Genomic DNA, 20,298 nt, shown 5'->3' on the forward strand with positions numbered 1-20,298 from the left:
ACCCAGGCTTCCCAAGAGCCTGAAGCAAACTCCTCGACCTGGCAAAAGAAAACCCCTTTTATGAATTGACTTTGAATTCATTCACATCCAGCAAGGTTTTTCGAGGGTGGATTTTCAGTCACAGACCTTATCTGGCTTGGAGAGCTGACAGGCCGATAGCTGCAAAACTTAGCCAGGAGTCTCGGTGAATCAGGAACCAATTAAGTGAACTAATGGTCTCCTGCAAACTCCACTCCCCTTTCGTTCCATTTTTATTTCCTCTGGGAGGGGCCATTCACCGTCCACCTGTGGCCTTCCTCCCAAGTCGACCCGTTCTTTAGCTGTTCCCTTCCTTTGGCATCTCTGCACATGTGCACACTGGGAACAGGTTCCAGCTGTTCTTCTGCCCCACTGATGTCTGACTCTGAAGGCAACTGATAACTGTCAGACAGCCCTGGCCCCCTCTCTGCCTCCGACAGAGAGCCCTCATCAGAGCCTTCCCCAGACTCCAGGACTGACCCATCTTCCTCCCCAACCTCCTCACTGTCCGAATCTGCGGTTAGCTCTGCTGGCCCCTGCCGGGTCACAAGAGCAACAGCACAGTGTCCTTTTCCACATCAAGAGTATAGGGGGCTGAATAGGGAACTGGGAGACTCCCTGGTGTCGGTGCCCCTCAGAAGCAAGTGGGTCACTTTGGGCCCTTCGTGTCAACGTTCACCGTTATTCCTCTTCGCTTGCAGCTTGACAAAGAATGGGTGTGTGTGTGTGTCTGTGTGTATTGGAATGCACAGGTGGGGGGAATGGCCTGCCAAGCACTGTGGGTTCTTGTGCTTTCCCCCCCAAAAAAAGACACCCGGAGCAGATGTCCCCAGAGTGGGCGGCTGGTTCTCATAACAAACAAACAGTAATGATTTGTTGGATGTTAATGGACTCCGGGGGGCCTCGTGGGAAAAGGGAGAATGAACTATGCACAAGTTTGTGCAGGGAAACCCAGAGCCGGCTTTGCTTCTTCTGTGCCACTTATTTAAGTTTATACTCTTGGAAAAAATAACATCCCAGGAGTTTCTTTTTTCTGGATTGGCATTAAACTGATCTCTCTCTCTCTCTTCCTCTCCTCTCTCTCTCTGTCTCTTCCTCTGTGTCTTTCTCTTCCCTCACTTTTTCTCTCCCCCCTCCCCATCTCTCTCTCTCTCTCTCTCCCCCCCTCTCCTCTGTCTCTGTTTCTGTCTCTCTCTCCCTTTCTCCCTCCCTCCCTCCCTCCTTCTCTCTCCCTCTGTCTCTCACCCTCTTCATAGTAACAGGAGCAGGGAGTTGGACTAGAAGACAGCCAAGGTCCCTTCCAACTCTTCTAAATTCTAAATAGATTGCTTTTAGTTGCCCAAAGAAAAGCAGGACACAGAAGCAGGACAAATGTAAGCTGAGCTGTCGTGTGTGTGTGTGTGTGTGTCTTGTTCTGAAGATACTTCATGCCCAGCCAGTTTGATTCCAGCCTCACCAAGCAGCCCACTTTCAGACGGGGATGGAATCCCGCTGCGAAGCGAAGGCCGAGTGCAGGAGGCAGCTCACCTATCGAACACGAAGCGCATGAGCTGGAGGTTGAGGGTGCAAGGGAGGCTGAGCAGGCGTATCCTCCGGGTGGCGTTCTGTTTGCTCTGGCAGGACTCGCAGAAGTAACGATTGTCCCCCTCCAGCTTCTCCTCCTGCCAGGGGAAGAAAAGACCAAAGCTGGTTGCAGAGGCACCCCGACCTGCCTGGCAGTGGGACCCCAAAGTCATCAACTCTCACCAACCAAGCTTGGGGGCAAGCAAGACCCCCTCTGGGTCCCGAGGCTGCTCCCAAAGCCAGTGCTGCTGTGTTTGGCCCTTCTTCCCCCTGGCGGACAGGTACCTTCAGGAACTCCGTGATGCAGTCTGACAGCTGCTTGTGGCCCTGGATGTTTAATTCAAGCTCGTAAAACTTGGAGATAAGTTTGGACTCTCGGCCACACTGGTTGCAACTGGAGAGAGCAAAGCAAGAGGCAGCCGTGAGCGCCCAAAGCCCCTTAAGACCGAAGCAGGAGAAGTAAGCGAGAAGCAGCCGCACGAAGAAAAGCCTTACACTGTAACGTAGGCGTATTCTCCGCAAAATTGTTTCTGGACGATGTCGCGCACGTCCGGGTTTTTTTGAGAAGACAGGGTGTCCTCCAGGAGGGACATGAACAGCTTGGAAAACTCCTGGGCGTCCTAGAAGAACAGTGGAACAGATAGGATGTGAGTTCAAGGAAACAGGGCAGGGCTACCCAGAATAGAATAGAATAGAATAGAATAACAGAGTTGGACGGGACCTTGAAGGTCTTCTAGTCCAACCCTCTGCTTAGGCATGAAACCCTACACCACTTCAGACAAATGGATATCCAACATATTCTTAAAAACTTCCAGTGTTGGAGCATTCACAGCTTCTGGAGGCAATTTGTTCCACTGGTTAATTGTTCTCACTGTTGGGAAATTTCTCCTTGGTCCTAAGTTGCTTCTCTCCTTGGTTAGTTTCCACCCTTGCTTTTTGTCCTGCCCTGAGGTGCCTTGGAGAATAGCTTGACTCCCTCTTCTTTGGGGCAACCCCTGAGATATTGGAAGACTGCTATCGTGTCTCCCCATTCCTTCTTTTCATTAAACTAGACATCCCCAGTTCCAGCCGCCGTTCTTTATATGTTTTAGCCAGTGGTGGGATTCCAAATCTATTCCTACTGGTTTTATGAGTGTGTGGTTTGTGCGCATGCATGCCTAACACACATTTTGCGCACAAGCGCAGCACTCAAAGACCGCCCTTGGTTTTAGCGCTGGTGAGCTGAGCTGTTGTTTAGCTCAGCTGAGGCGCAGGAATCTGCCCTGCCGCACGAATCAGCTGAGCTAAAAAACAAGGGGCGGGGAATGGCGGGAGGGCGTGGCCAACCAGTGGTGGCATTTGCCGTTTCTCCAAACAACTGAAAATTTCCGCTACTTGTTTATCAGAACCGGTCAGAACCGGCTGAATGCCACCTCTGGTTTTAGCCTCCAGTCCCCTAATCATCTCGGTTGCTCTTCTCTGCACTCTTTCTAGAGTCTCCACATCTTTTTTTAGATCGGGGCGACCCAGAGGCCCAAACCTCTCATTTTAATCCCATCCCGTGATGGCGAATCTATGGCACACGTGTCACAGGTGGCACGCAGAGCCATTTGTCCGGGCACACAAGGCGTTGCCCTGTCAGCTGGCCAGTGCGCATGCTTGTGATGGCCAGCTGACCTTAGGCCTTCTTTTGAGGCTATTTTTCGTCCTCTGGAGACTTGAAGCCTCCGGAGCACGAAAAACCGGCCCTATGGGCAAACCGGAAGTTTGTTCCTGAACCTAGAGTTTTTCGCGCTCCGGAGGCTTCAGGAAAGCTCCTGAGGCCTCCGGAGGGTCTCCGGGAGGCTGTTTTTGCCCTCCCCAGGCTCCTATAAAGCCCCTGGAGCCTGGAGAGGGTGAAAAAAAAGCACATAAAAATGGGGGGAGCGCTGGTCATCATGCACATAGCATTATGGGTGTGGCATGCCCACGCATGGCCCCCTCTACGCTCCCCCCGCTTTTGGCACGCGAGCCGCAAAAGGTTCGCCATCACTGAAGTCAGCTATTGTCAGAAAATTCCTCCGAAAGAGGCAACTCTTCCACCGGGACTTTTCAACCGAGTGGCCCAGGCAAAATGAGGAGGGCTTTTTATTTTTCTGCCGTCAAAGGATTCCTGGTTTTCCTCTGTGTGGCAACGGGATTCTTAAATGTGTCGTTCTGAGAGACAATAAGGCGAAAGAGGGAGAAGGTGGCCGGGGTGCCTCGAACCTTACCTGTTGCTGACCTGTGTCCAAGCCAAGTGCTTTCACAAACCCCGATGGGTCAATGTATCGCCTTTTGCTGTTTTGGAGCAAGGCGAACAAGTACTGGAGGTGCTCGCAAATGGTCTGAGGCTCGTAATCTGTCAAGGGATCAAAGGCTTGATTAAAACACCAGGATGCAGGCTTGGTACCGGCGAAGGAATTCGTTTGCCCCTCGTCTAACTGAGAGCAAGGAGCCGAACACTTCTGTGAAATGGGGACAATCTCTTCAAGCAGAATTTGTGAAGTGACTAAGCTATTTACTAAGTCTGCGCTACTATTAATCTTCTCATCGTTCCTATCACCCATCTCCTCTCACTTATGACTGCAGGACTGTAACTTTGTTGCTGGTATCCTGATGATTGATATTGTTTCCTGGTTGCTTATTTGTATCCGATGACTATCATTAACTGTTGTAACTTATGATTCTTGACGAATATATCTTTATGAGAATATATGCACCAGAGACAAATTCCTTGTGTGTCCAACCACACTTGAATTCTATTCTATTCCAAATTCCATTCCATTCTCTCTATTCCATTCCATATACCATTCCATTCCATTCTCTCTCTATTCCATTCCATTCCATATACCATTTCATTCCATATACCATTCCATTCCATATTCCATTCCATTCTCTCTCTCTATTTCATTCCATATTCCATTCCATTCTCTCTATTCCATTCTCATTCTCATTCCATTCTCCCTCTATTCCATTCTCTCTCTATTCCATTCCATATTCCATTCCATTCTCTCTCTATTCCATTCCATATTCCATTCCATTCTCTCTATTCCATTCTCATTCTCATTCCATTCTCCCTCTATTCCATTCTCTCTCTATTCCATTCCATATTCCATCCCATTCCATTCTCCCTCTATTCCATTCCATTCTATCTTCCATATTCCATTCCATCTTCCATTCCATTCTCCCTCTATTCCATTCCATTCTCCCTCTATTCCATTCTCATTCCATTCCATTCTCTCTCTATTCCATTCCATTTCATTCCATATACCATTCCATTCTCTCTCTATTTCATTCCATATTCCATTCCATTTCATTCTCTCTATTCCATTCCATATTCCATTCTCTCTCCATTCTCATTCTCATTCCATTCTCCCTCTATTCCATTCTCCCTCTATTTCATTCCATATTCCATTCCATATTCCATCCCGTTCCATTCTCCCTCTATTCCATTCCATTCTATCTTCCATTCCATCTTCCATTCCATTCTCTATTCCATTCCATTCTCCCTCTATTCCATTCCATTCTCTCTCTATTCCATTCTCATTCCATTCTCCCTCTATTCCATTCCATTCTCCCTCTATTCCATTCCATTCTCTCTCTATTCCATTCTCATTCCATTCCATTCTCTCTCTATTCCATTCCATATTCCATTCCATTCTCTCTCCATTCTCATTCTTATTCTCATTCCATTCCATTCTCTCTCTATTCCATTCCATTTTTTTCTATGCTATGCTATGCTACGCTACCCTATAAACCACAATTGAGACCAACATTTATGTTGAAAACACTTGTTAAGATAGCGTTGCCCCATTTTATGACCTTTCTTGCCACACTTGTTAAGTGAATCATTGCATTGATTAAGCAAGCAAGACGTTTATTAAGTGAATCTGGATTCTGCACGAACTTTGCTTGTCAGAAAGGTTGCAAAGGATGATCACACGATTCCCCCCCCCGCCGAGACACTGCAACGGTCGTAAATATGAACCAGTTGCCAAGCCTCTGAATTTTGATCATGTGACCACAGGGAGGCTGCAATGGTCCTAAGTGTGGGAAATGGTCATAAGTCACTTTTCCCAGTACCGTTGTAACTTTGAACAGTCACTAAATGAACTATGTTAAGTAAGTTGAGGACTACTGTGTTTCTCTGAAAATAAGACCCAGCTGGAAAATAAGCCCTTGCATGATTTTCCAGGATGCTCATAATATAAGCCATACCCCAAAAATAAGACCCAATTAAGATAGTCAGCTAGACAGATGCATTTTAGTACTGTATTTCCCCAAAATAAGACCCAACTGGAAAATAAGCCCTTGCATGATTTTCCAGGATGCTCATAATATAAGCCATACCCCCAAATTAAGACCCAGTTAAGATAGTCAGCTAAACAGATGCATTTTAGTACTGTATTTCCCCAAAAATAAGACCCAACTGGAAAATAAGCCCTTGCATGATTTTCCAGGATGTTCGTAATATAAGCCATACCCCAAAAATAAGACCCAATTAAGATAGTCAGCTAGACAGATGCATTTTAGTACCGTATTTTCCCCAAAATAAGACCCAACTGGAAAATAAGCCCTTGCATGATTTCCTAGGATGTTCGTAATATAAGCCATATCCCAAAAATAAGACCCAGTTAAGATAGTCCGCTAGATAGATGCATTTTAGTACTGTATTTCCCCCAAAATAAGACCCAACTGGAAAATAAGCCCTAACTCATCTTCTGGAACAAAAATTAATGTAGGTCTTATTCTTGGGAAAACATGGTATAGGGGGACAGTGACGATATCTAGATCTGGCCAACCATTTGGGGTTCAAATCAGATGAATCTTAGGACCGACTCCTTCTAACAAGAGCAAGGATGCCGCCAAAATACCTTTCTTTGCCGCAGTGACACATTCAGGCCTTGCAACCGGACACAGATACAGCGCCTGCCGGAGCTCCAGATTTAGGAACCACATCTGTAGGAAAGTGTTGACGTAGCACGTGGCCCCCAGGTTGGTGAGGCCTACAAACGCATTCTGCATTCGGGGAAGGAGAAGCGAAACAGAGATCGTGAGAGGTGAGGCCAGCCAAAAAAACAGAGCAGCTCAAGGGTAGGCAATTTTTAGCAAGGCCTTCTCTAGAGTGTTCCTCTCCTTCGACAATAGTGGAGTTAGTTCCTGCAGAAAGGAGAGCTGGTGCCCAGAGGCCCTGAGCATTTGAGAGAATCTCGATGCATTGTTAAAAATTACTTTGGTTTTGCAGCCGCAATTCAATGGGTCCATTCTTCCGTATCTAAGCACAGGACAAGTTCCACTTTGAAATGCTTTTCTATCTTGCTGTCCTTAAAATGCTCAGCTTTTTTTAACACAACAAAAAACAGAAAAACATACCCCAATCAAATATGTTTGGGGGGAAAAAACAATTCCGCTTCTTACAATACTAGACAACACAGTATCAACAGTAGAGACCTTCAGGTTTCTAGGTTCTATCATATTTCAAGAGTTAAAATGGACACCTAACATCAAAAATGCCGTCAAAAAAGCACAACAAAGAATGTTCTTTCTGCACCAATTCAGGAAGCTCAAACTGCCCAAAGAGCTGCTGATTCTGTTCTACAGAGGAATTATTGAGTCTGTCGTCTGCACCTCCATAACCTCCACCTCGTTTGGCTCTGCATCCAAACAAGACAGACACAGACTTCAATGGATAATCAGAACTGCAGAAAAAACAATGGCTGCCAACCTGCCTTCCATCGAAGACCTGTATACTGCATGAGTCAAAAAGAGGGCTGTGAAAATATCTACAGACCCCTCGCATCCTGGGCATAAATTGTTTCAACTATTACCCTCAAAACGACGCTATAGGGCACTGCACACTAGAACAACTAGACACAAGGACAGTTTTCCCTCGAATGCCATCACTCTGCTAAGCAACTAATTCCAACACTGTCATATTACCTACTAACTGTATTACTATTATTCTTCTCTTCTTTCCTAGTACCTATCTCTTCCCACTTATGACTATAACTATGTTGCTTGTAACTTTAAAATTTATATTGTTTTATTTGTTTCCTAGTACGATTTGATTGGTTATTGGTAACCTATGAGTGTTGTGTCTTATGATTCTTGATGAATGTATTCTATTTTATTTTTCTTTATGTACACAGAGAGCATACGCACCAGACAAATTCCTTGTGTGTCCAACCACACTTGGCCAATAAAGAATTCTATTACCAGCTCAGAAATGGTTTCCCATCGCAAGAGAAACCAGACTCACAATTTCGCAGCTTTGAAGATACATAAGACCAGTTTTTGTTTAAAAAGAATATGTATGTATGTATGTATGTATGTATGTATGTATGTATATGTGTTTTTTTTTATTTGTGCTGATAAATAAATAAAGGGAGACTAGTATAGATCTATTTCAAGCTATTTAGCTCTCATCAGCTAGCCATACCCTTACTGGGATTTGAACCTGGGCTATATGGCATACTAGGCACACCAGGCAGAGATCTTAGCCATTAGGCCACAGGCTCTTATCTGTTATCAGCCGAAGCCAGGGTGAAAGGTATCTATTAGATTTTTACAACCCCTGGTAAGCCCCAATTATGGGAGGAAGCTAACTGCTTCCATCATCTGTCAATCGGCTCGTCACAAGAGTCCATCACGACAGAAACCCAATATTTTTACTGTTGCCTTTGTTATATTTGTGTACATTGTGTGACGAGCCGATTGACAGATGATGGAAGCAGTTAGCTTCCTCCCATAATTGGGGCTTACCAGGGGTTGTAAAAATCTAATATAAATATGTATATATACATACACACGCATACACACACACACACCAGTTGAATGAAATTTTGTCTCCCCTCTACCCCCAGAGGCTCCCTCCTTGTGATACCAAATTGCTTCCCAGGCCCAATGACGATACTTCATAGCCAACCAATCTCCGTAGATCTTGGGAGGCGAGGCAATTTCAGCCTCAGCAATTCGGGGCGGCAGACATAAGCACCTACTGCAAAGTGATGAGGTGCAATGGGGGAAGAACAACTCTTTTTCGATCAAGCCAGAAAACCATAGGCGTTACCTTTTTTCGCCTCTCAAAGTTGGGATCGTCGATGTTGTGAAAGGTGTTTTCATCGATCTCCCCTAGCCAAATGTGCTCTCCAATCCCCACCAGGCAATTGGGATTCCCTCTGCAGTTTCTCCTGTAGAAGCAAAGCCACAGGTCGGGTTATGTTCCTGCCCATCGCCATTTTTCTCAGGAACGGTTCAGGTTGCCTTGTTTGCTAGCATTCCCCCTCCTGGTTCTAAAATCTCTTGATTTCTGGGAAGTCAAGAAAGCGAGGCCCCTCACAGTTGGGGATGGAGGATTCTGAAAAGAGCTTTGAGGGATGTCCTTGGGGACAGCCATGCTGTTGTTTGCACACAACCCAAACACTTCTTGCAAAGGAAGCCTTTTCAACAGGCTTGATGTTTCAGCTTTGCTTAAATCAGGATAAATCTGCACTAGCTCCCGCTTTCTCCGGTGAAGGCAGCTCTTGCTGGTCCCTTACTGCATTACATTTTGATATAAAGGTTCCCCTCCACATGTGCTAGTCACTCCCGACTCTAGAGGGCAGTGCCCATCTCTGTTTCAAAGCTAAAGAGCCAGCGCTGCCCAAAGACGTCTCCGTGATGATGTGGCCGGCATGACTCAACACCGAAGGTACATGGAACCCTGTTACCTTCCCACCAAAGGTGTTCCTTATTTTTCTACTTGCATTTTTAACATGCTTTCGGACTACTAGGTTGGCAGAAACTGTGACAAGTAACGAGAGCTCACTCTGTTACGTGGCACTAGGGATTCAAACTGCCAATATGCCGACCTTTCTGATCGGATCATAACCCACTGAGCCACCACGTCCCCACTGCATATATATGCTCCTTAATCCTCTGAAGGGAAAAACAGAGGCTCCACTCTCAGCCTTGGTAGCTAAAAAATACACATCCAAGGAGGCAAGAGGAACATCTGGAGGGAGGGTGAGACTGCCTTTGAAAATTATGATCGTTATCTATTAATATAGATGCCCACTTTAGTGGACTTGGGGAGGATTTATAAAATTTTAGGAAGAACTTCTAAACTAAAAAATTAAATCTTCCAGAGTAGAGGCCATCTTGCAATTATTGCCCTTCTTAATTCAACCGTATTATTTTGCAAGATCCTTATTGTGGCTGTCTTTTCTGTCAAGGCATAAGTACCAATAATAAAAAAATAACAATAAGGCACCAATGAAAATAATATAACAACTAGTGTCTGAAAAGAGATAAAAATACTCCTACTCCCACATACCCTGAAATTAGCAAAATACAAAAGCTGAAAGGCAGGGATGTAAACCAGGCTTCCTTTTATGTGGTTTTTTTGTTTTGACAGCAAGAACAATAATTGAGGGATCCGATAATGGAAGCAAGCAAAGCTTGTCATTAGCTCCTACAGCTAGCAAAAAAGCAGGTGTCCTTGTAAACAATAACTGTGCTAAGGTAATTTATCATTTATTAAAGACGGTTCCTTATGTGTCCCCTGCAGCTGCTAATCGATTGTGCAAAGCTATTTACCAAGGAAAATATTTAATTAGTAAAGTAAAAGCAATCATGCTTTTCCCACCCAATGGGCAAATAATCATAAAATAACAGTATTACAGCTATGCTAACCCATAAAGGGGAGAGGGGGGGAACTCTCTTTCATGGTTGACAAAACTTAATTAGCATCAGGTGCAATGCCACCCTGGCTTCTAACCAGGTGAATGAACAATGTAGGACCTTGGACCCACTTGGGAAGCATTTTGTAGGATGCCAATGAAGGTGCAATACAATTGGGATTATTTGTATTATTATTTTTTAAAAGAAAGCTGCCCCACTGCCGTGCCTAGAAACACTATATATTATAGACAGACATGTATGTATGTATTATAGATTATACATACACACATACTCACACACACATATATATTACATACATACATTATATATATATGTGTGTGTGTGTGAGTGTGTACACTTGTATTTGAATAATTTAATAGTAGAATTATATGGATTGAAGAATTGAAAAGAACATGAATAGAGCTAAATGTATAAATGATTGTGTTTGATACTAAAACTGTATACAGAGCTATTGAATAATGGAAGAATGAAATTCTGATTTAATTAAGGAAATATAAATAACCAAATAGGTTAAAAGCACATATTTGAATATTATAGTGATAGGAAAGGAGGAGGGGAGTTAAAATTGGGATAATAAATAGAGGGGAATAATAATAGTTAAGATACAGAAAAGGAGAGAAAGAAGGTTTAGAAATGAAGGGTGAAAACAAAAGGCGTGTATAAATAATATGAAATAATGGAAACGAAAAGTAACAGGAATAAATAAGATTATGTTTATGTGTACTGAAACGTATGATGCCACACCATTCACAGTGATATGTATAAAAATATAAAAATTTGATTGAAAAAAAAACATTAGGCTCTGGACTGCAAGAGACAAACCCCAGTTAACCCCCACCCCAAAGGGAATTTCTGCAGAAAGCAGGAAGCCTTCAGATCTATTGATCTCTTTTTATTTGTACCCCATGACTATCATTAAGTGTTGTACCTTATGATTCTTGACGAATGTATCTTGTCCTTTTATGTACGCTGAGATCATACGCAACAAAGACAAATTCCTTGTGTGTCCAATCACACTTGGCCAATAACGAATTCCCTTCCCATTCTATTCCCTAGTCTGTTCCCTATTTTATTCTATTCTTTTTTTTTTAAGGCAAGCCAACCTCAGAGCTGTGAGAAGCAGCAGAAGGGAAAGGACACCACAGGGGTGCTCCCAGGGGAAGGAAAAAAACTGATTTGCCATCATCAAACTAAAAAAAGGGAAGGCCCCTAAAAGGTCCAATTATGCCGATAGGGAGAGGGGTACGCCTGGCATGGTAACCCATGGGGCGTCGCCACCCCCTTGGCAGGATTTCGATTCCTGTGTTGGGCTCCTCCCCGGGTGACGCCCAGAACATGGCACCTGTCGTAACCCTTTTCCATTAGGCGTGGGGAGGCTCCAGGCTTTGCCCAGGCTCCTTAACTCGGGACTAGAAGCCGAGCAGCAGAAGGCCGCGCCCTCCCGGGCGTCGCCTCACCTGCAAGCGCCCCGCTGGCAGGGCTCCAGCCCGATCCGGTAGGCCGCCTCAATGTGCTCCTGCGTCACGGCTTCGGGCGGCACTGTCTCCGTCCAGCGCCAGGCCGCCTTCTCCAGCTGCAGCCGCGGAGCCATCCCGGGACCGGCCCGAGCGGGAACAGGGCCTCCGGAGGGGCGATTCCGGAAGAGGAAAGAGAGACCGGGCGACCCCCGGAAGCGGAAGCGGCCCCAAGGACCTTGGCAGCCTTCAGGCCACGCCTCCTGGGGGCGCGCGCGGGGCGGCTCGCTCTACCTGAGCTTCTCGGGTCTGACGTCACGCCAACGGCGGACGCCAAGCCTGGGAGCGGGGTGGGGGGTGGGGTGGGGAGGAAGAGAGAGAGAGGGAGGGCTTGGAGGGGCGTGGCCCGCGACTTCTAATAGGGCGGCGCTCTCTCGAAAAGGCCCCGCCTCCTTCCCGTGTGGCGAAGATGAAGGGAGGGAGGGAAAAGTTTGAGAAAGCCGTTGGACGAGCGGAGCATGCGCACATTGGGCTCGCTCTTCTGAGGCGAAACTTCCCCACAATCCATTGCTCATCCCGTTTTGTCTCTTGAGGTGAAGAGTTTTGTATAATCACCAAGTTTAAAAAAAAACATAACAAAACGCCCTACACCTAAATGTGGGGATTTCCCCATTTATTTGTACCCATTTCCTAATTTCTTATTCATGTTTATTCTTACTCCTGTTATCTTGTACATGAGTGACAAACTAAATAAGAATATGAGGCACTTTTGACCCTTTTAAAATGGCTGCTCTCGGGCGCGGCTGGTGCTGTTTTCAACGTCCCACCCCTCCACAGGTCTACGTTTCCCCGCGGACCCTCAATCCACGTGTTTATTTCTCATGCTAACGCGCGTCCACAACGCCATTGTGGCAAAGAGCCACAATGACCATGACCTGGGAAGTGGGTATACATTAGATTAGAAGGCCCTCTACACCAGGGCAAGACTACAACTCCCAGTAGCCCTTGGGCTCACACCGGAAGAGCCTCCCCTCTGGTCCGGAAGCGTCGCTGTGCAGGGGCGGGCCAGCTGAGCGCCAAACACTTCGTGACAGCCAGGCGCGTTCTCGTAGCCTGGGAGAAGCAAAACTTGGCAAGAGGAGAAAGAAAGGAGAAGAGAAAGAAGAGGAGAAAGGATAAAAAGAAGAGAGAAAGAAGAAAAGAGAGGAGGAAAGGGAAGAGAGAAGGAAGAGAGATAAGAGAAGAAAGAGAAGAAGAGGAGAGAAATGACAGACTAGGGATGACAGAAAGAGGAGAAAGAAGAGAGAGATGACAGACGACAAGAGAGAAAATAGAAGAGAGAAAGAAGAGAAGAAATAAGAGGAAAGAGATGACAGAAGAGAGATGATAGAAGAAAGGAGAGGAGAATGAAAAGAAGAAATAAGAAAAGAGAAGAGGAGAGATGATAGAAGAGAGGAGAAAAGAGAGAAAGAAGAGAAGACAAGAAAGAAGAGAGAAAAATAGAAAGAAGAAAGATAGAAGAGGAGCTGACAGAAGTGAGATGGAAGAAAAAAGAGAGAAGAAAGAAGAGAAGAAAGAAGAGATGACAGAAGAGAAGAAAGAAGAGAAAGGGACCTTGGAGGTTTTCTAGTCCAACCTTCCCTGCTCAAACAGGAGAACCAGGCAAGCTGCATCCTCCTTGCCCCTGATGAGTCAGACACGGAGGAGGTTGGGGAGGAACATGGACCAGTCCTGGGGGCTGAGGAAAGCTCAGATGAGGGCTCTGCGTTGGAGCCAGAGAGGGAGTTAGACAGCAGTGAGGCAGAAGAACAGCTGGAGCCTGTTCCCAGTGTGTGCATGCACCAAGCTACCAGAAGACAAGAACAACTAAGAAAGCAGGGTCGACTTAAGAGTAAAGCCACATTTTGGAGGTGATCGGCCCCTCCCATAGGAAACAAAAGAGGAGCGAACAGGGAGTGGGATTTTGCAGGAAACAATTTGTTCCTTCAGTCGTTTCAAGAGTGGAAACTTCTACTTGTGATTATAAGAGACTCTGTGCCAAGTGTTGCCTTGCCCTGTGTTTAGAAACTAGTTATCTGGCAGCTCACCTAACAAGATGAGGTTCATGTGGATAAACATTCCTCTGAAAGATTGTTTTACTAAGCCTTGCGGACTGTGAATGAAAGGAATTCACGGTCATGTAAATAAAAAGGGGTTTTGTCGAGATCAAGACTTTGCTTCCTGTTTTCCAAAGAAGCCTGGGTTGGAACAGTATGTAGTGGATGCCCCTGATTGAAACTGGGAGGGCATGATGTTTTTTTAGAAAAGAAACTCAAACCAGATTGTTGGACGTGGGGATTGGTTCTGGTTCTGGGACAATTTTTCATCTCTCTCACTGCAATACCACAATCACATGCTCCTCTCCAATAGAAAAAAAAAACCAATCTCGACGATCGTGGGGTTCAGCACCATTTATTAAGAAAAAGAAGTACAAGAACAGTCAAGGGAAGGAGGGTAGGAGAAGCAGAGAGAGAGTTTGTAGGCTGGCCGCTCCAATCCTGGACACAAGAGGGGCTGCACCAAAATGCCCAGGGCAGCCAGGCCAACATGAGAAGTGTGGGGCGCCCTGGCTGAAGTAGAACCAGGCATCCCCCCCAAGGCAAAAGCAGTTTGCTGGCCCCAGTGCGGGGGGGGGGGAGCGGCTGGCAGGAGAGGACAAGGATGTCAGCGGTCAGCAATGCCAGCGATCAGCAATCTCCTGTCCGAGCAACGGAAGTTTCTTTGGACCTGGCTAGTTAGGCAAAGCTCCTTTTGTCCTTGGAAAGCGGTAAAAAAAAAAAACCTTCTGATTCTGACTGACCCATAGCAGGGACAGGACTTTCTGGATTGTGGGGCTTCTCTGCTCTCTGCCTCCCAAGAAACAGCCTCGTTTCCAGAAGATTTGCTGTGAGAAATAACACTCAGCAGGCAACGGAGGGCGGGTGAGAGGAGATTGGGCTGGGAGATAGCCTGTGCATCCGTTAGGAGACGCCCCCCCCTCTCCAATAAGGCACTGAAGCAACCCAAAGGCGGTGGGAAAGACACCTCCCAGGGTGCAGCAGGGTTGCTCCTTCCACGGGGCGAGACCCAGGATTCCTAGGCATGATCCAGGGGTTAAGGCAGCTGGCCCTAGAGGACCCACAGGCATAGGGCGAAGTCGGGTGGGGCACCTCTCAGAAGCACTGCAGCTGTGCAGGGTAACGAGGCAGAGAAGGGACTTCAAAAGGATCCGTCTCCTACATGGCATTTGCTGGGCATGGGGATGTGCCGAGACCACCTTCCCAGGATCCTCTCGCTGCCCCAGGGAGGGCGAGGGGCAGGATCTTTGGTCAGTCACAGCCAGCCGGCCCAGCAGAGTAGCCGTCGGGGCGCCCGGTTCACTTGCCAAACTCTGGGAAGCCGGCCTGGTTCGGGCCTCCTTTGGCAGCTTCCGGCACAGCACGGCAGGGCTCCCTGGTCCTTCAAGAAGGCGTGTGGCTCCTTTCCTGCCGTCCCAGGACGAGGATGCCATCAGCCAATTCCCTCCCCCCTTCCTCTTTTTTTGGCAGCAGCAAAAGCACCGTTTGTGTGTTTCTTCTTTTTAAAAAATTTGTAATAATAATAATATTAATAAAATAATGATAATCAGCGTAGATGTCTCTCCTTTGGCCCGGCGATGGCAACGAAGAGCAAGAGGGTGGAAGGTGGGTGGGTGGGCCTCCCCTATGAGGGGCACTCCTGAATGTTCAGGGCCATTTCCGCTTGATGTTGCAGATCTACTGGCTGACGGGGCTCGTGGCCTGGCCGGGCATTGACCATTACCACATTTTTGAGGCAGCCTGTGATTCCTGAGGCGTATTTCCCAGCCGTGAGCGTCTGGATGTCGGGGGCGCCTCCTGAACAGAGAAAGACAATGGTCTCAGCAAAGGAAGTGATTGTCCAGTCTCAAGGAAGTCTGGGGGAAAGGGCAACCCAGAAGACCCACTCTTTCGCTCAATCCTATTAGCCTGGGATATTGAACCCCTTGACAGTTCTCTCTGGACAGCAAGTGAGGAGGTTGGTGCCACTTTCAAATGGGCCTCCTGTGACCCCCTGAAGAGGCTTGGTGGGAAAAGATCTCCAAATGACCCTCCTGCAGCCACAGAGCAGTGGACATAAATAAGCTGTAAAGGTAAATGTTCCCCTCGCATGTATGTGTTAGTCGTTCCTGACTCTAGGGGGCTCATCAATATTTCAAAGCTAAAGAGCCAGCGCTGTCTGAAGACATCTCCGTGGTCATGTGGCCGGCATGACTAAACGCTGAAGGTACACAAAATGCTGTTCCCTTCCCACCAAAAGTGGTTCCTGTTTTTCTACTTGCAGTTTTACGCGTTTTTGAACGGTTAGGTTGGCAAAAGCTAAGACAAGTAACGGGAGCTCAGTCCGTTACACGGCGCTAGGGATTCGAACCGCCAACCTGCCGACCTTTCTGATCGACAAGCTCAGAGTCTTGGCCACTGAGCCACCATCTCCCTGTATAAGTAGCTGACATCTGCATAAAATAGCAAGCGGCCTCTTTCTCCAATCAGAGGTCAATGGACGCAAGGCCAACACTGGACAGAGAGTATCCACCGGGGCAGAAAAAGGTGTCAGAAGGTAGAACAAGCCAGCTCTTTTGGAATTGCACGATCCAGAAGACATCCGGACTGCTTTCCAGGGCCCCAACCACTCACCTATATAGATCCGGCCTTTGGTGTTGACCATGACATTCCTGCCGGAAGATTCTCCAGTCACTGCCTCCTCTCCGTCCACCTGAAGGGAGCCTCTTTTCCCTTCCCTACAAAAAAAACCCGGGGGGTTTGCATCAGAAGGGCAGGGAGTCCGCACTGTTGACCGAAAACTCACTCTCCTAAATCCCAACCAGCCATCTCTTCTCACCGGACAGCGGTCACTCGATGCCACTCTCCGTCATCCACAGGGTCTTCAGAGTGGATGTTGACCTCTCCGCTTCCCAGTTGGTAACTGTGGAAGATGTGTTGGTCAGTCTGGAAAGGCAGCCCATCAGCCAGATTGCCCTAGCAGGGGCAGCCCAACCGGCAGTGCGGCCTGACTCACCTGAACAGCAGATGCCCGTCCTTTAGCCCGAGGCTAATGAAGTCCTTCCCTTTGGCTGGTTCCCCTTCCTCCTGTGTGTGTGTGTGTGTAAGAGAAAGGGCAGTGTGATGCCATCATCTCAGCCTTCTCCTGCAACCCTACAACCGCCTCCTGGCGACACTGGGGAGCCACTCCCATGCACTGCTCCCCTCACATGCTTTGAGCACCTGTTCAGAGCTCCACCAGCCCAACCATGCAAGCAGTACAATACCTGGATAGCAACATGCTGCAGGGGACCGGGCTCTCCCGTGGCCTGGAAAGACAAAGGGACAAGCAGAAGCCACACGCACGTTTCAGCAAGGCCATGCAACAGGTGCAGCATCTGCAGCCACCGCCATGCAACTCATGCGAGAGACAGCCAAGCACCCGGTTGCGGTTTCTCAGCTCAGCAAGTGAAGGCAGAGGCCCTTCCCTCCCACTAAACCCCTCCTTTCAGGATGGCTGTCCACAGTCCAGATGTTCTGGCCAGCACTGAGCGGGGTCAAGACCTCATCGGTTGTCCAGGGGAGGGCCTGTCGCCACTGGGCTGCTTTTAAGCGAGGAGCTCACCCCAACCCACCTGGCCTCGCTCAAACTACCTTCCCAAGGCCACTCCCCATGAGGCCGACGGACTGCCCTCTGCCCCCAGTTCCTCCCGTGCCCGCCATCTCTTGGCCACTCACCACTCCCTGCCAGAAGAGCAGCCCATTTGCAGAGGTGGTGCGCACTTCCAACTCGATGGTCTCTGGCGACTCCGGAAGGCTGTGAGAAAGGTGGCCCCCAATTAGAAACACCAATTCCCCCCTCCCCGCTATAGGGGGAAATGCCCCGTTTTGCTGACCTACCGTTTCTCCCGTTTGCCCAAAACTGCCCAGTAGACCATCCAAATACAGGGTTTATTTTCTGCAATGGCTTCACCTCCCCACCCCATTGAACCTCCCTTTCTCTACCATGGACTACAATGTCCCTCCCTCGATCATCTGCGGGCCTCTTGTGTCTCTAGAAGTGAGGCCCAGCCTTCAGAGGTGTCTTTTCCTAGCACCAACCGCAGTGCCCTTCAAGAATGGGAGGGCGTGGGCAGCACCCTAACACACACCGTATTCAGCCACACACACTCTCACCTCCTGGGGAAAGCATGTCTCGGCAGGGCCACATAGCCCCCATTGCAGAAATAAGCCCCGTAATGTCCAGGAGCATCTGTCAGAGGGGAAAAGAGCAACTGAGTCAGAGGCGGTATTCTGCCGGTTCACATCAGTTCGCCTGAACCGCTAGTGGAAATCGTGGGTGGCCCTGCCCATCCGCCCAAGCTCTATGGCATCCCATTTAGGCCCTTTTTTTAGCCCAAAGCATGCACACTAACATTTGCGAACCGGTAGGGAAGGTAAGTGAATACCACCCCTGATCTGAGTCAGCGGAACCAGCAACAGGTAAGAAAACCAGAGAGGGGAGGGGTCCAAAGAGGGCCAGGCTTACCATTTCCTCCGCTGCCTTCTGGCCATTCGGCTTTCAGCTGGTGCTGCAGTTCATCTACAGGACGAAGGGAGAGGCTCACGTCAAGCAGGATCCTATGGAAGCTCCTCTCCCTCCCAAAGCCATGCTGAGTCAGCAGAGACTCTCAGAGCTGGTTAAAGCAGCTGCTTCACACTTGGGATGTCCCTGCCCCCGATGCTCACCGTGTTCACAGTACAGCCCTGAGAAGCCCTGGCGGCAGAGACAGGCAGTGCCTTTGCAGACGCCCCCATTAAGGCAGGGATGATGGAGCTGACAGTGGGCCTCGGGCACCTCACAGCGTTCCCCTGCGGGCAGAGAGAAGTTCCAGTGAGCACCAGATGGAGCAGAGGCAGGTGGGTGGATACCCCTCCGAGAGCTTCCTGCTGGTCTTCTGCCTCACCCGTGAAGCCGTCTGGACACAGGCACTGGAACTCGTACTCCCCCGTGATCAAGCACTGGCCGCTGTGCTGGCAAGGCCTGCGGTCGCAAGGGGAGCTGTCGACGCACTGCGCGATGCTGCGACTCTCCAGGAAGCTGTAGGAAATGTCCACCTTCTTCCCGTTGACCGAAACCTGGAAGGGGAGAACCAGAAATAGCATCCCAGGCTACTCATAAGAGGAGAATGCTTGGCGGGTGCAAACCTCTCCTTGCAAGGCATGCCCTTCCTGTTTCTGGGGTTCCGAGGAAGGAGGGGAAGGGATGGATGCTGCCACCTCGACTGGCTGAGCAAAGGAGGTGGGTGCTTCCCTGCCCGCTAATGGTTCACCTCTCCGATGCACCCATGGAAGTGGCTGGAGATGTTGGCGGCTGCTGGGAGCTTAATTGTGTCCTCCACCCCTCCAAGGTAGAGAGAAGTGCGCAGGTTGAGGCCCTGGCTCTTCCCGGGGGATGACCTCTTGACGGGCCGCTCCTCGTCCACCTGCAGGGTGCCGTCTTTGTTCAGGCGCTCGGCCGCCACCTTGTGCCACTGCCCCAGGGCCAGGGGCTTGTGGCTCCGGAGCACGGCGGTACCTGTGAAGAAAGACCAGCTTGGCGAGTCCGGAGGGGCTGAAGGCGGCCAAAGAGGGAGGGGGACAGGTGGCAGTAGGGATCCTACCTGAGCCCAGCTCGTAGCGGAACTCCAAGTGCCCATTGGCCATGTTGAGCGAGACGAAATCAGCCACGGGGGTCCCGTCGCCCCCGTTGAACAGGACAAGGCCGTTGGGGGAGAGCGGCTTGATTTCGATCTCCAGCCGCAGCTCGTAGGGGTTTCTGGTGAGGGTCGGGTACGAAATGAAAGCATCTCCACCCAGGAAGAGGGGGGTGGTCACCGTGAGGCCTGCAGAAGGAGAAGGGCAGGGGGTCACCTTGGCCTCTGTTGGCTTCCTCGTCAGCAGGGCTGAGCCTGTGCCTCACTCACCTGCCATGCACTTCTTTCCGTGTCGGCCCAAGAGGCAACGGCAGGTGTAGCCCTCCCCGGAGGCTTGGTTCACGCAGGTGGCATCGGGCCCACAGGCCTCTGTTGGGAGAAAGGTAGGCGGAAGTTCCGCTCAAAGGCTTTCAGGCTTGGCAAAGTCCCAGCTCTGCGGGGACCAGTTCCTGGCACATGAGGTTAGATAGAGGAGAGAATCGAGGGGGAGGGCAGGGGTCTTACCTGGATGGCAGCGCAGGGCCTGAGGGTGCTCGCAGTTGCTGCCAGCGAACCCCTGGGGACACTCACATACGTAGCTGCTGCTCTCCGAGTCTCTGCAGACTCCTCCGTTCTAACCAGATAGAGGGGAGGGAGGGAAGGCAGTGATGCAGTTAAAGTCCCTGGCTCACAATTGCTCCGGGCACCCTGTGGGCACCATCTTTTTAAAAAAATAAAAATAACAAATCAATGCATGAACAGTGTGGCACCTGGGCACCATACATTCCAGCACAAACAAAACGGATGAGATGAAACATTATTATTGCATTCAATCAACTTATAAAATTCCCATAACAATACACATCCATATTA

At 48.9% G+C, this 20,298-nt stretch overlaps 2 protein-coding genes across 9 annotated transcripts in view; both read right to left on the minus strand.

Moving 5' to 3' along the window:
* LOC116518378 (ubiquitin carboxyl-terminal hydrolase 48-like) overlaps nucleotides 1-11,934 on the minus strand; it is a 15,802-nt gene extending 3,868 nt beyond the window's left edge. For 3 of the 4 annotated variants that reach the window (XM_032231716.1, XM_032231717.1, XM_032231718.1), the window contains exons 1-7: nucleotides 11,721-11,933; nucleotides 8,651-8,771; nucleotides 6,456-6,600; nucleotides 3,813-3,940; nucleotides 2,077-2,201; nucleotides 1,867-1,975; nucleotides 1,546-1,679 (exon numbers count right to left, since the gene is read on the minus strand). In XM_032231716.1, coding sequence (XP_032087607.1) covers nucleotides 1,546-1,679; nucleotides 1,867-1,975; nucleotides 2,077-2,201; nucleotides 3,813-3,940; nucleotides 6,456-6,600; nucleotides 8,651-8,771; nucleotides 11,721-11,854 — 896 coding nt within the window. In that variant the 5' untranslated portion in view covers nucleotides 11,855-11,933. Of the gene's footprint in view, nucleotides 1-1,545; nucleotides 1,680-1,866; nucleotides 1,976-2,076; nucleotides 2,202-3,812; nucleotides 3,941-6,455; nucleotides 6,601-8,650; nucleotides 8,772-11,720 lie in introns of all 4 variants that reach the window. The other variant, XM_032231715.1, reaches the window with a different exon arrangement.
* Nucleotides 11,935-14,152: 2,218 nt separating this feature from the next.
* Nucleotides 14,153-20,298, minus strand: part of HSPG2 (heparan sulfate proteoglycan 2) — a 115,343-nt gene continuing 109,197 nt past the window's right edge. For 4 of the 5 annotated variants that reach the window (XM_032231763.1, XM_032231760.1, XM_032231761.1 and 1 more), the window contains 14 exons: nucleotides 19,951-20,059; nucleotides 19,717-19,815; nucleotides 19,414-19,635; nucleotides 19,084-19,328; nucleotides 18,718-18,889; nucleotides 18,500-18,622; nucleotides 18,300-18,353; nucleotides 17,948-18,023; nucleotides 17,510-17,588; nucleotides 17,059-17,100; nucleotides 16,809-16,879; nucleotides 16,632-16,715; nucleotides 16,427-16,530; nucleotides 14,153-15,610 (listed from right to left, as the gene is read on the minus strand). In XM_032231763.1, the coding sequence (XP_032087654.1) occupies nucleotides 15,438-15,610; nucleotides 16,427-16,530; nucleotides 16,632-16,715; nucleotides 16,809-16,879; nucleotides 17,059-17,100; nucleotides 17,510-17,588; nucleotides 17,948-18,023; nucleotides 18,300-18,353; nucleotides 18,500-18,622; nucleotides 18,718-18,889; nucleotides 19,084-19,328; nucleotides 19,414-19,635; nucleotides 19,717-19,815; nucleotides 19,951-20,059 (1,653 nt within the window). In that variant the 3' untranslated portion in view covers nucleotides 14,153-15,437. The remainder of the gene's footprint in view (nucleotides 15,611-16,426; nucleotides 16,531-16,631; nucleotides 16,716-16,808; nucleotides 16,880-17,058; nucleotides 17,101-17,509; nucleotides 17,589-17,947; nucleotides 18,024-18,299; nucleotides 18,354-18,499; nucleotides 18,623-18,717; nucleotides 18,890-19,083; nucleotides 19,329-19,413; nucleotides 19,636-19,716; nucleotides 19,816-19,950; nucleotides 20,060-20,298) is intronic. The other variant, XM_032231762.1, reaches the window with a different exon arrangement.

The sequence above is a fragment of the Thamnophis elegans genome, chromosome 15, assembly GCF_009769535.1.
Source record: "Thamnophis elegans isolate rThaEle1 chromosome 15, rThaEle1.pri, whole genome shotgun sequence".
Taxonomy (NCBI): domain Eukaryota; kingdom Metazoa; phylum Chordata; class Lepidosauria; order Squamata; family Colubridae; genus Thamnophis; species Thamnophis elegans.